This window comes from Nerophis lumbriciformis, linkage group LG02, assembly GCF_033978685.3.
Source record: "Nerophis lumbriciformis linkage group LG02, RoL_Nlum_v2.1, whole genome shotgun sequence".
NCBI lineage: Eukaryota > Metazoa > Chordata > Actinopteri > Syngnathiformes > Syngnathidae > Nerophis > Nerophis lumbriciformis.
In genome coordinates, this window is record NC_084549.2 from 71,478,042 (window position 1) to 71,490,000 (window position 11,959).

At 44.6% G+C, this 11,959-nt stretch overlaps 1 protein-coding gene across 1 annotated transcript in view; it reads left to right on the forward strand.

The window, feature by feature from the left end:
* Positions 1-416: 416 nt before the first annotated feature.
* Positions 417-11,959, forward strand: part of smndc1 (survival motor neuron domain containing 1) — a 15,902-nt gene continuing 4,359 nt past the window's right edge. Inside the window, exons 1-5 of the mRNA XM_061968129.1 lie at positions 417-455; positions 864-983; positions 6,073-6,215; positions 6,321-6,485; positions 6,601-6,754. Coding sequence (XP_061824113.1) covers positions 864-983; positions 6,073-6,215; positions 6,321-6,485; positions 6,601-6,754 — 582 coding nt within the window. The 5' untranslated portion in view covers positions 417-455. The remainder of the gene's footprint in view (positions 456-863; positions 984-6,072; positions 6,216-6,320; positions 6,486-6,600; positions 6,755-11,959) is intronic.

The window sequence follows — 11,959 nt, forward strand, 5'->3', positions numbered from 1 at the left end:
CTGTCAACTGTCAGTTTAGCATCTTTGTTTTCTACCTGTCAATTGTCAGTTTAGCATCTTTGTTTTCTACTTGGAAACTGTCAGTTTAGCATCTTTGTTTTCTACCTGTCAACTGTCAGTTTAGCATCTTTGTTTTCTACCTGTCAATTGTCAGTTTAGCATCTTTGTTTTCTACCTGTCAACTGTCAGTTTAGCATCTTTGTTTTCTACCTGTCAACTGTCAGTTTAGCATCTTTGTTTTCTACCTGTCAACTGTCAGTTTAGCATCTTTGTTTTCTACTTGGAAACTGTCAGTTTAGGCAGCTCGCTGGCTCCTCATCACCACTTCAAGATGGCGGCCGAATTTCTCGCGTCACAGCAGCCAATGCTACGTCTACGTATAAAATGTCTATCGCGAGATTATTTTTTCATGCACCGGAAGTACGCCGTCCTACCTCGGTTGTTGTTCTTCGAGAGTGAGTGTTTTATCGTTGACTAAATAGTTGAATGTTTACACGCTCTATCGCTCCAGTACATTCATGTTTAGGTACTTTAAGCTACGGACCACATTGTGGTTTAGAAATATTCGCGCCTTTTACGTGTATTTTCGCCGGTTCTCGTGCTGCTAACGTGTTAGCATTAGCTTCATACGATGCTAGCCGCTTTAAGCTAGCGGCAATAGTTTGTTAACGACACGCGTCAGTCAGACGGATTATCTTGACTTTTTTATTTCAACATTAGCCTCTGGCTCGGTTTTTGTGTGTGTTTGTGTGAGCCGAATCCACCGCCGGGATAGTTACGTTCCTATTTGTCCCCGACCGTGAAGCTTCAGTAAGTAGCCATAATAGCCACGATGCTAACATGCTAACGGTGTTTCCCCACAGATGTCGGAGGACTTGGTGAAGCAGCTCGGCAGCTACAAAGCTCAGCTCCAGCAAGTTGAAGTCGCCTTGTCCACTGATGCGGACAATGAAGACCTCCGCAAACTACAGAAAGACTTGCAGGTGTGCACATTGTCACAGCGATGCTTCATTTTGCAGTAAACTCAGCTTCTGTCATTTAACTGCTTTCCATTCCCTCCCAGCGTTAAATGTTTCCCTAAGTAGGCCTGGACCGATAACCAATTTTGCTCGGCGATAATAATGACCTACCGTATTTTCCGCACTATAAGGCGCACCGGATTATTAGCCGCACCTTCTATGAATTACATATTTCATAATTTTGTCCACCAATAAGCCGCCCCGGACTAAAAGCCGCGCCTACGCTGCGCTAAAGTGAATGTCAAAAAAACGCTGCGCTAAAGTGAATGTCAAAAAAACAGTCAGATAGTTCAGTCAAACTTTAATAATATATTGAAAACCAGCGTTCTAACAACTCTGTCCCAAAATGTACGCAAATGTGCAATCACAAACATAGTAAAATTCAAAATGGTGTAGAGCAATAAATAGCAACATAATGTTGCTCGAACGTTAATGTCACAACACACAAAATAAACATAGCGCTCACCTTCTGAAGTTATTCTTCATTCGTAAATCCTTCGAATTCTTCGTCTTCGGTGTCCGAATTGAAAAGTTGCGCAAGCGTGGGATCCAAAAATGGCCGGTTCCGTCTCGTAGAAGTCATCGGGAGTCAGTGTCGCTGTTGTTGTGCAGCAGTTCTGTGAATCCTGCCTTCCGGAAAGCTCGGACCACAGTTGTGACCGAAACTATCTGCCCAGGCATTTACGATCCACTGGCAGATGTTGGCGTATGTCGACCGGCGCTATCTGCCCGTCTTAGTGAAGGTGTGTTCGCCTTCGGAGCTGTGTGAAAAAAGCCACCCGGCCTCTTCGCGTAAACTTCCCTTAACCACTCGCTCATCTTTTCTTCATCCATCCATCCCTTCGAGTTAGCTTTTATGATGACGCCGGCTGGAAAGGTCTCTTTTGGATGGGTGGAAGTTAGCATGGCAAGCTAGAACCACAGTGAAGGATGACTCCTCATTCCCTGTGGTGCGAATATTCACCGTACGTGCTCCCGTTCCACAGTGCAGTTCACAGGAATATCAGTTGCTGTGAAATACGGTAGTAATCCGTGTGCGGATGGAGAGATTGCGTCTTTTTATGATCCGGATCCTTGTCGCGTAGTAGGAGCCATTTTGTGGTCTTTACAGATGTAAACAGGAAATGAAACGTACGGTGATATCCGCGCGTTTTTTCTTCTTCTTCCGGGGGCGGGTGAAGCGCTTCCTGTTCTATGGGGGCGGGTGCTTTCCTTGGCGGTTGCTTGCGTAGAAGAAGAAGCGCTTCCTGTTCTACCGGGAAAAAAGATGGCGGCTGTTTACCGAAGTTGCGAGACCGAAACTTTATGAAAATGAATCGTAATAAAGCGCACCGGGTTATTAGGCGCACTGTCAGCTTTTGAGAAAAATTGTGGTTTTTAGGTGCGCCTTATAGTGCGGAAAATACGGTACATATCATTGCCGATAAACGGTATTATTGTCAATATTATTTTTGAGACCAACCGCACCACGAATGAAATAATACATGATAATAATGCATACCTGCCAACTACTCCGGTTTTCCCGTAATTAGTACGGTTTTCATCAACCTATTCCGGGTTACGGTTGCAGTGATAAAAAATACGGTTTTTCATTAATTAAAAAAACTTTTTTTTAAAAAAGTTTTATTCACGAAATCGCGTAACAACAATCGACACTGCTTCCCGTAACTTCCTATCGAGCCATTCCGAATGCCATGCGCGAGGCTATTTATAGCACCGCTGCCAAGCACGAGGCACCAGTTGCCATTGTTTCCAAACGAGCGAACGATCGTGGAATCAGCCGGAGAAAAATCGCAAACGGGTCTTAAACCGAAAAGAAAACCGCAGTCATTCCGTGAAGAATATTCAAAAGCCTATCCGGGAATAATTATCCGTTCCAAAAAGGGTGAAAACTACGCGAATTGCACCTTGCGCAGACAAGATTTTTCGATCGGACACGGAGGAATTAGCGATGTAAAATCAATCAATCAATCAATCAATGTTTATTTATATAGCCCTAAATCACAAGTGTCTCAAAGGGCTGCACAAGCCACAACGACATCCTCGGTATAGCCCACATAAGGGCAAGGAAAAACTCACCCCAGTGGGACGTCGATGTGAATGACTATGAGAAACCTTGGAGAGGACCGCATATGTGGGTAACCCCCCCCCCTCTAGGGAGACCGAATGCAATGGATGTCGAGTGGGTCTAACATAATATTGTGAGAGTCCAGTCCATAGTGGATCCAGCATAACAGTAAGAGTCCAGTCCACAGTGGGGTCAGCAGGAAACCATCCCGAGCGGAGACGGGTCAGCAGCGCAGAGATGTTCCCAACCGATATACAGGCGAGCGGTCCACCCCGGGTCCCGACCCCGCACAGCCAGCACCCCATCCATGGCCACCGGATCTGTGTGTCTCCCCTTCCACAAGAGATAGGGGGGAGCAGAGGAGAAAAGAAAAGAAACGGCAGATCAACTGGTCTAAAAAAAGGGGGGCTATTCAAAGGCTAGAGTATACAAATGAGTTTTGAGATGGGACTTAAATGTTTCTACTGAGGTAGCATCTCTAACTGTTACCGGGAGGGCATAAAAGACCACGTTGGGACAAAAAAACACAAGTCTAATGCCGTTGCTAGCGATACAAGTGGAAAACTTTCAACGTTTTTCGTCGCCCAAACAGATTCTTTGGATGTGATTAATGCCGAAGTTTTATTTACGGAGGCAATAATTGAGCATGGACTTCCAATCGCACTGGCTGATCACATGGGACAGTTATTTCGGAAAATGTTTCCCGACTCGAAAATCGCCAAAAAACATGGATGTGGTCGAACCAAAACATCAAACATTATTCAGTGTCTTGGAAGAGAATCCTCAAAAAGTATGGCCGATGTCATGAAGACGGAACCATTTAGCATGTCGACTGACGGCAGCACCGATTATGACGATGTAAAACTGTACCCCATTTGTGTTCGATATTTCGATGACGACATTGGAAAAGTATTGTCAGTACTTCTGTCTTTGAGGGAATGCAATACGACATATTATGTTTATTTGTGAATGTTCCATCCATCCATTTCCTACCGCTTGTCCCTTTTTGGGGTGGCGAGGGTGCTGGAGCCTATCTCAGCTGCATTCGGGCGGAAGGTGGGGTACACCCTGGACAAGTTGCCACCTCATCTATTTGTGAATGTTGTATAATGTTTTTCTTTTGTTGAAAGCAAATTGGGCGATCGGTTCTTTTCACTTCCGGTTTATGTTGTGTTCACTTCCTGTTTGTTGAACACACCTCCGTCTGTGGACTTTTTATTGATGACTTTGTGCAAAGACAGCACAGCCTTTATGTTCAATGTGAATACCGTATCTTAGTTCTTTATATATAGTCATTTGTTTATACAAGTTTAGATTGGAGTATGTCATTCCTTAATAGGGAAAGAGGTTAATGTCTCTCTCTTGTTTTCATGTTATTTTTAGCAAGCAAACGCTAGTCGATCCATAATTTTGTCAACGGGTGGTAATCAGTCACGGTTTATCGATCATTTTAATTTAATACAATGATATAATCGTCTGGAGTTTAACCACGGTTATTATTATTACCGTTTATGTGCCATCCATCCATCCATCTTCTTCCGCTTATCCGAGGTCGGGTCGCGGGGGCAGCAGCCTAAGCAGGGAAGCCCAGACTTCCCTCTCCCCAGCCACTTCGTCCAGCTCTTCCTGTGGGACCCCGAGGCGTTCCCAGGCCAGCCGGGAGACATAGTCTTCCCAACGTGTCCTGGGTCTTCCCCGCGGCCTCCTACCGGTCGGACGTGCCCTAAACACCTCCCTAGGGAGGCGTTCGGGTGGCATCCTGACCAGATGCCCGAACCACCTCATCTGGCTCCTCTCGATGTGGAGGAGCAGCGGCTTTACTTTGAGCTCCTCCCGGATGGCAGAGCTTCTCACCCTATCTCTAAGGGAGAGCCCCGCCACCCGGCGGAGGAAACTCATTTCGGCCGCTTGTACCCGTGATCTTGTCCTTTCGGTCATAACCCAAAGCTCATGACCATAGGTGAGGATGGGAACGTAGACCGACCGGTAAATTGAGAGCTTTGCCTTCCGGCTCAGCTCCTTCTTCACCACAACGGATCGATACAGCGTCCGCATTACCGAAGACGCCGCACCGATCCGCCTGTCGATCTCACGATCCACTCTTCCCTCACTCGTGAACAAGACTCCGAGGTACTTCAACTCCTCCACTTGGGGCAAGATCTCCTCCCCAACCCGGAGATGGCACTCCACCCTTTTCCGGGCAAGAACCATGGACTCGGACTTGGAGGTGCTGATTCTCATCCCAGTCGCTTCACACTCAGTTGCGAACCGATCCAGCGAGAGCTGAAGATCCTGGCCAGATGAAGCCATCAGGACCACATCATCTGCAAAAAGCAGAGACCTAATCCTGCAGCCACCAAACCAGATCCCCTCAACGCCTTGACTGCGCCTAGAAATTCTGTCCATAAAAGTTATGAACAGAATCGGTGACAAAGGGCAGTCCAACCCTCACTGGAAACGTGTCCGACTTACTACCGGCAATGCGGACCAAGCTCTGGCACTGATCATACAGGGAGCGGACTGCCACAATCAGACAGTCCGATACCCCGTACTCTCTGAGCACTCTCCACAGGACTTCCCGAGGGACACGGTCGAATGCCTTCTCCAAGTCCACAAAACACATGTAGACTGGTTGGGCAAACTCCCATGCACCCTCAAGGACCCTGCCGAGAGTATAGAGCTGGTCCACAGTTCCACGACCAGGACGAAAACCACACTGTTCCTCCTGAATCCGAGGTTCGACTATCCGTCGTAGCCTCCTCTCCAGTACACCTGAATAGACCTTACCGGGAAGGCTGAGGATTATGTGCATTTAGTACAAACGCCTGCAAAGAGTGACCACGCGATTATAGAGTTAATTTTAATTTATTGTTGGATTAATTGACTTGGCGAACATCGGTCCAGGTCTACTCTCACACAGAATAAGGAACTGTCCCCTATCATTGAGATCACCTGACCTCCGTTATATTTACTATCTTTTTTCAGGAAGTCATTGACTTGACAAAAGACCTCCTGGCCTCACAGCCCGCTGATGCTGCTCCCAGTACAAATGGCGCCCCAGCGGCTCCCGCCAAGCACATCTGGAAAGTGGGGGACAAGTGTTTGGCCGTGTGGAGTCAGGACGGACAGTGAGTGTCGCCTGGAACACGAATCATGCCATTGTTACATTATTGTCCACATCTTGAAGCTCTTGGAACTGTACTCACCTGCTTACAGTCGTGGTTCTTTTGCAGGGTGTACGACGCCGAGATCGAGGAGGTCGACCATGACAACAGCACGGCGGCCGTCACCTTCATCAGCTACGGCAACGCCGAAGTCATCCCCCTGCAGAACCTCAAGTCGCGAGAGGACGGAGGCCACCTGGACGATGACTTGCTGGGTTTAAAGTCCAAGTCGAGGTACAATCAAATATATCTCCTTCAGCATCTCCAGTGCTTCCTGTGTAATGAAGACTGAGGTGAAAGTGGTTCATGCGCTTGATGTTTTTTTTTTCCCCGCCCCTCATCTCTTCAGGAAGGAGCAGATAGCCGAACAGCGAGAATATAAAAAGAAGAAAGCCCAGAAAAAGGTGCTGAGGATGAAGGAACTGGAGCAGGAGCGGGAGGACCAAAAGTCCAAGTGGCAACAGTTCAACAACAAAGCCTACTCAAAAACGAAGAAAGGACAGGTGAGATACATTTTACTCTGACTTTTAATTTTACAAATGCATTTTGCCAACAATTTATACACAAATACTATTGCATATACTAGTATAAATAGCTAATCTGCCCTCTGACCTAACCAAGCATAACCAAGCATACAGTGGGGCAAAAAAGTATTTAGTCAGAATCAGAATCAGAATCAGCTTTATTGTCATTACGCAAGGTAACGAGATTGAGGCCATTCCATACAGTGCGATGTGTGCATGCTAGAAAAACAATGTGCAAATATATAAAAATATAAAAAATGTAGAAGTGCAATGAATATGGTGTGAAATGAATATATACATGAAAAAAACAAAAACAAAAACAGGGTGGTTGGTGGAATGGGTTATTGCACCGAAGAGAAGGCAGTTATGAGGGACAATGGGGCAGTCCGTTCAGGATGGTTATGGCCCTGGGGAAGAAGCTGTTCTTTAGCCTGTTTGTTTTGGTTTTAAGTCAGCCACCAAATGTGCAAGTTCTCCCACTTAAAATGATGACAGAGGTCTGTAATTTTTATCATAGGTACACTTCAACTGTGAGAGACAGAATGTGAAAAAAAATCCAGGAATTCACATTGTAGGAATTTTAAAGAATTTATTTGTAAATTATGGTGGAAAATAAGTATTTGGTCACTTCAAACAAGGAAGATCTCTGGCTCTCACAGACCTGTAACTTCTTCTTTAAGAAGCTCTTCTGTCCTCCACTCGTTACCTGTATTAATTAATAAACCTGTTTGAACTCGTTATCTGTATAAAAGACACCTGTCCACAGCCTCAAACAGTCAGACTCCAAACTCCACTATGGCCAAGACCAAAGAGCTGTTGAAGGACACCAGGAAAAGAATTGTAGACCTGCACCAGACTGTGAAGAGTGAATCTACAATAGGCAAGCAGTTTGGTGTGAAAAAATCAACTGTGGGAGCAATTAGCAGAAAATGGAAGACATACAAGACCACTGATAATCTCCCTCGATCTGGGGCTCCACGCAAGATCTCATCCCGTGGGGTCAAAATGATCATGAGAACGGTGAGCAAAAATCCCAGAACCACACGGGGGGGACCTGGTGAATGACCTGCAGAGAGCTGGGACCAAAGTAACAAAGGTTACCATCAGTAACACACTACGCCGACAGGGAATCAAATCCTGCAGTGCCCGTCTGAAGTTTGCCAGAGAGCACATGGATGATACAGCAGAGGATTGGGAGAATGTCATGTGGTCAGATGAAACCAAAATAGAACTTTTTGGTATAAACTCAACTCGTCGTGTTTGGAGGAAGAAGAATACTGAGTTGCATCCGAAGAACACCATACCTACTGTGAAGCATGGGGGTGGAAACATCATGCTTTGGGGCTGTTTTTCTGCTAAGGGGACAGGCCGACTGATCCGTGTTAAGGAAAGAATGAATGGGGCCATGTATCGTGAGATTTTGAGCCAAAACCTCCTTCCATCAGTGAGAGCTTTGAAGATGAAACGTGGCTGGGTCTTCCAGCATGACAATGATCCCAAACACACCGCCCGGGCAACGAAGGAGTGGCTCCGTAAGAAGCATTTGAAAGTCCTGGAGTGGCCTAGCCAGTCTCCAGACCTCAACCCCATAGAACATCTGTGGAGGGAGTTGAAAGTCCGTGTTGCTCGGCGACAGCCCCAAAACATCACTGCTCTCGAGAAGATCTGCATGGAGGAATGGGCCAAAATACCAGCTACTGTGTGTGCAAACCTGGTAAAGACCTATAGTAATCGTTTGACCTCTGTTATTGCCAACAAAGGTGATATTACAAATTATTGAGTTGAATTTTTGTTATTGACCAAATACTTATTTTCCACCATAATTTACAAATAAATTCTTTAAAAATCCTACAATGTGAATTCCTGGATTTTTTTTCACATTCTGTCTCTCACAGTTGAAGTGTACCTATGATGAAAATTACAGACCTCTGTCATCATTTTAAGTGGGAGAACTTGCACAATTGGTGGCTGACTCAATACTTTTTTGCCCCACTGTATATGATACAAAGTTGCTTCCTATGTAGGGCTGCACCAAACTATTATTTCTTGGGTAATACTTTTCTTCTATGTAGAAACTTTAAATGCATGTTGTTTGGTCGGGGATACAAAAGAAAATCGCTTAAAGGTTTTTTTTTAACTTCCTCCGCCATCCTGGAGAATTGCGTTTGATTGCTTTTCAAGCGCCTCTGCTGTTGTAAAAAGTCATTTCTAATTTGCAGTTTACAGAGCACCTCAAATGTCTTAAGGGTGTTCTGATCGGGGTTTCATGCTGCCAATCCCAATATTGATCGTCCATAAGTGAGATCAGCTGATACAATCACACACATTAATTGTACTGTGGGAGCTGTTGACTATGTGATCTGTAAAAAGAAACATAAAATCACCTCACTCTTTGGAAAGTGAGCTAGTAGTGATTATTCACATGTAAAAAATACCTAAGTGTTTATATTATTCACATGTAAAAAATACCCAAGTGTTTATTGTCTTTTGTGAGCGAACTGTGGTGCTGAATTTCCCCCAGGGATCAATAAAGTACTTTCTATTCTATTCGATTCTAGTGGGTCACACTACACATCTGGTTATTGACCCAATACAATGTAGTTACAGGGGACGGCGTGGCTCGGTTGGTAGAGCGGCCGTGCCAGCAACCTGAGGGTTCCTGGTTCGTTCCCCAGCTTCCACCATCCTAGTCACGTCCGCTGTGTCCTTGCTCCTGATGGGTCGTGGTTAGGGCCTTGTGTCAAAGTGTTTTGAGTACCTTGAAGGTAGAAAAGCTATATACAAGTATAACCCATTGGCCATATTAATACTGATACCAATACATTTGACTTTAAACTATTTCGGATCACTAAATCATTTTACTTTTTAATTTTTAATCACAATTCTAATCAGCAGAAAAAACACATGAAGCATTGTAGCAATAGCAACTGAATATTTAAACTACCGTATTTTCCACACCATAAGCCGCCCCGTGTTATAAGCCGCGCCTTCAATGAACGGCATATTTCAAAACTTTGTCCACCTATAAGCCGCCCCGTGTTATAAGCCGCATCTAACTGCGCTACAGGGAATGTCAAAAAAACAGTCAGATAGGTCAGTTAAACTTTAATAATATATTAAAAACCAGCGTTCTAACAACTCTGTTCACTCCCAAAATGTACGGTAATGTGCAAATGTGCAATCACAAACATAGTAAAATTCAAAATAGTGCAGAGCAATAGCAATAACTTAATGTTGCTCGAACGTTAATGTCACAACACACAAAATAAACATAACACTCACTTTCTGAAGTTATTCTTCATTCATAAATCCCTCGAATTCTTCTCCTACGGTGTCCGAATTAAAAAGTTGGGCGAATTACGGGATCCAAAATGGCCGGCTCCGTCTCGTCGAAGTCATCAGAGTCAGTGTCGCTGTTGTTTTTCCAGCAGTTCCGTGAATCCTGCCTTCCGGAAAGCTCGGACCACAGTAGAGACCGAAATATCCGCCCAGGCATTTACGATCCACTGGCAGATGTTGGCGTATGTCGTCCGGCGCTGTCTCCCTGTCTTAGTGAATGTGTGTTCGCCTTCGGTCATCCATTGTTCCCACGCCGTTCGCAGTCATGCTTTAAATGCCTTGTTGACACCAATATCGAGCGGTTGGAGTTCTTTGGTTAATCCACCCAGAATGACGGCAAGTGTTGTATTTGTGTGCTTCACTTGTTTTTTGACACCATCTGTGATGTGGGCGCGCATGGAGTCGTATATCAACATGGACGGAGCTGCGTGAAAAAAGCCACCCGGCCTCTTCGCGTAAACTTCCCTTAACCACTCGCTCATCTTTTCTTCATCCATCCATCCCTTCGAGTTAGCTTTTATGATGACGCCGGCTGGAAAGTTCTCTTTTGGCAAGGTCTTCCTTTTGAATATCACCATGGGTGGAAGTTTCTGGCCATTAGCATGGCAAGCTAGAACCACAGTGTGTCGCTTAGTAGGAGCCATTTTGTGGTCTTTACAGATGTAAACACACAAAGGAAATGAAACGTAATACCCGCGCGCTTCTTCTTCTATGGGGGCGGGTGCTTACCTTGGCGGTTGCTTACCGTAGAAGAAGAAGCACTTCCTCTTCTACGGGGAAAAAAGATGGCGGCTGTTTACCGTAGTTGCGAGACCTAAACTTTATGAAAATGAATCTTAATATTAATCCATATATAAAGCGCACCGGGTTATAAGCCGCACTGTCAGCTTTTGAGTACATTTGTGGTTTTTAGGTGCGGCTAATAGTGCGGAAAATACGGTAGTTCATGATTGTCTTTTACTTCAATCAATTGTTTAGGCCGGTGTTTTTCAACCTTTTCTGAGCCAAGGCACATTTTTTTCATTGAAAAAATCTCGAGGCACACCACCAACAGAAAACATTAAAAAATGAAACTTAGCAGGCGATGTTGACAATTAAATAGTCGTTCCCGCAATTGTTGGATATTACTTTAAACTATAACCAACCGTGCATCAATATAGCGCTTGTCTCAAAGTAGTCTACTGTCACGACCTGTCACTGGTGTTTTGTCTTGCGCTCCTATTTTGTTGTTGATTGTCATGTCATGTACGGATGTACTTTGTGAACGCCGTCTGCTCCACACACTGTAAGTCTTTGCTGTCGTCCAGCATTCTGTTTTTGTTTACTTTGCAGCCAGTTCAGTTTTAGTTTAGTTTTGCATAGCCTTCCCTAAGCTTCAATGGCTTTTGTTTATTTTTTGGTTTAAGCATTAGATACCTTTTTACCTGCACACTGCCTCCCGCTGTCGTCTTGTGATCACCACAAACCATACTTGCCAACCCTCCCGAAATTTCCGGGAGACTCCCGAAATTCAGCGCCTCACCCGAAAACCTCCCGGGACAAATATTCTCCCGAAAATCTCCCGATTTTCAGCCGGAGCTGAAGGCCACGCCCCCTCCAGCCTTTTTTCACGACGGGAGGACAACAGGGTGACAAGAACTAAATCATCCAGACTAGAGATAAATTGTATTATTATGTTTATCTTACCTAAAAATAAATATATTTATTAATTAAATAAATAAAAAAACGAAATAAATTTTGACTATATTTTGCTAAAAACATCAAAATTAATTGTATTTTTATTTGTATTTTTTCTGACTCCTTATTACATCCAGCCATAGAATTATACCGGTACATTAAAATAAA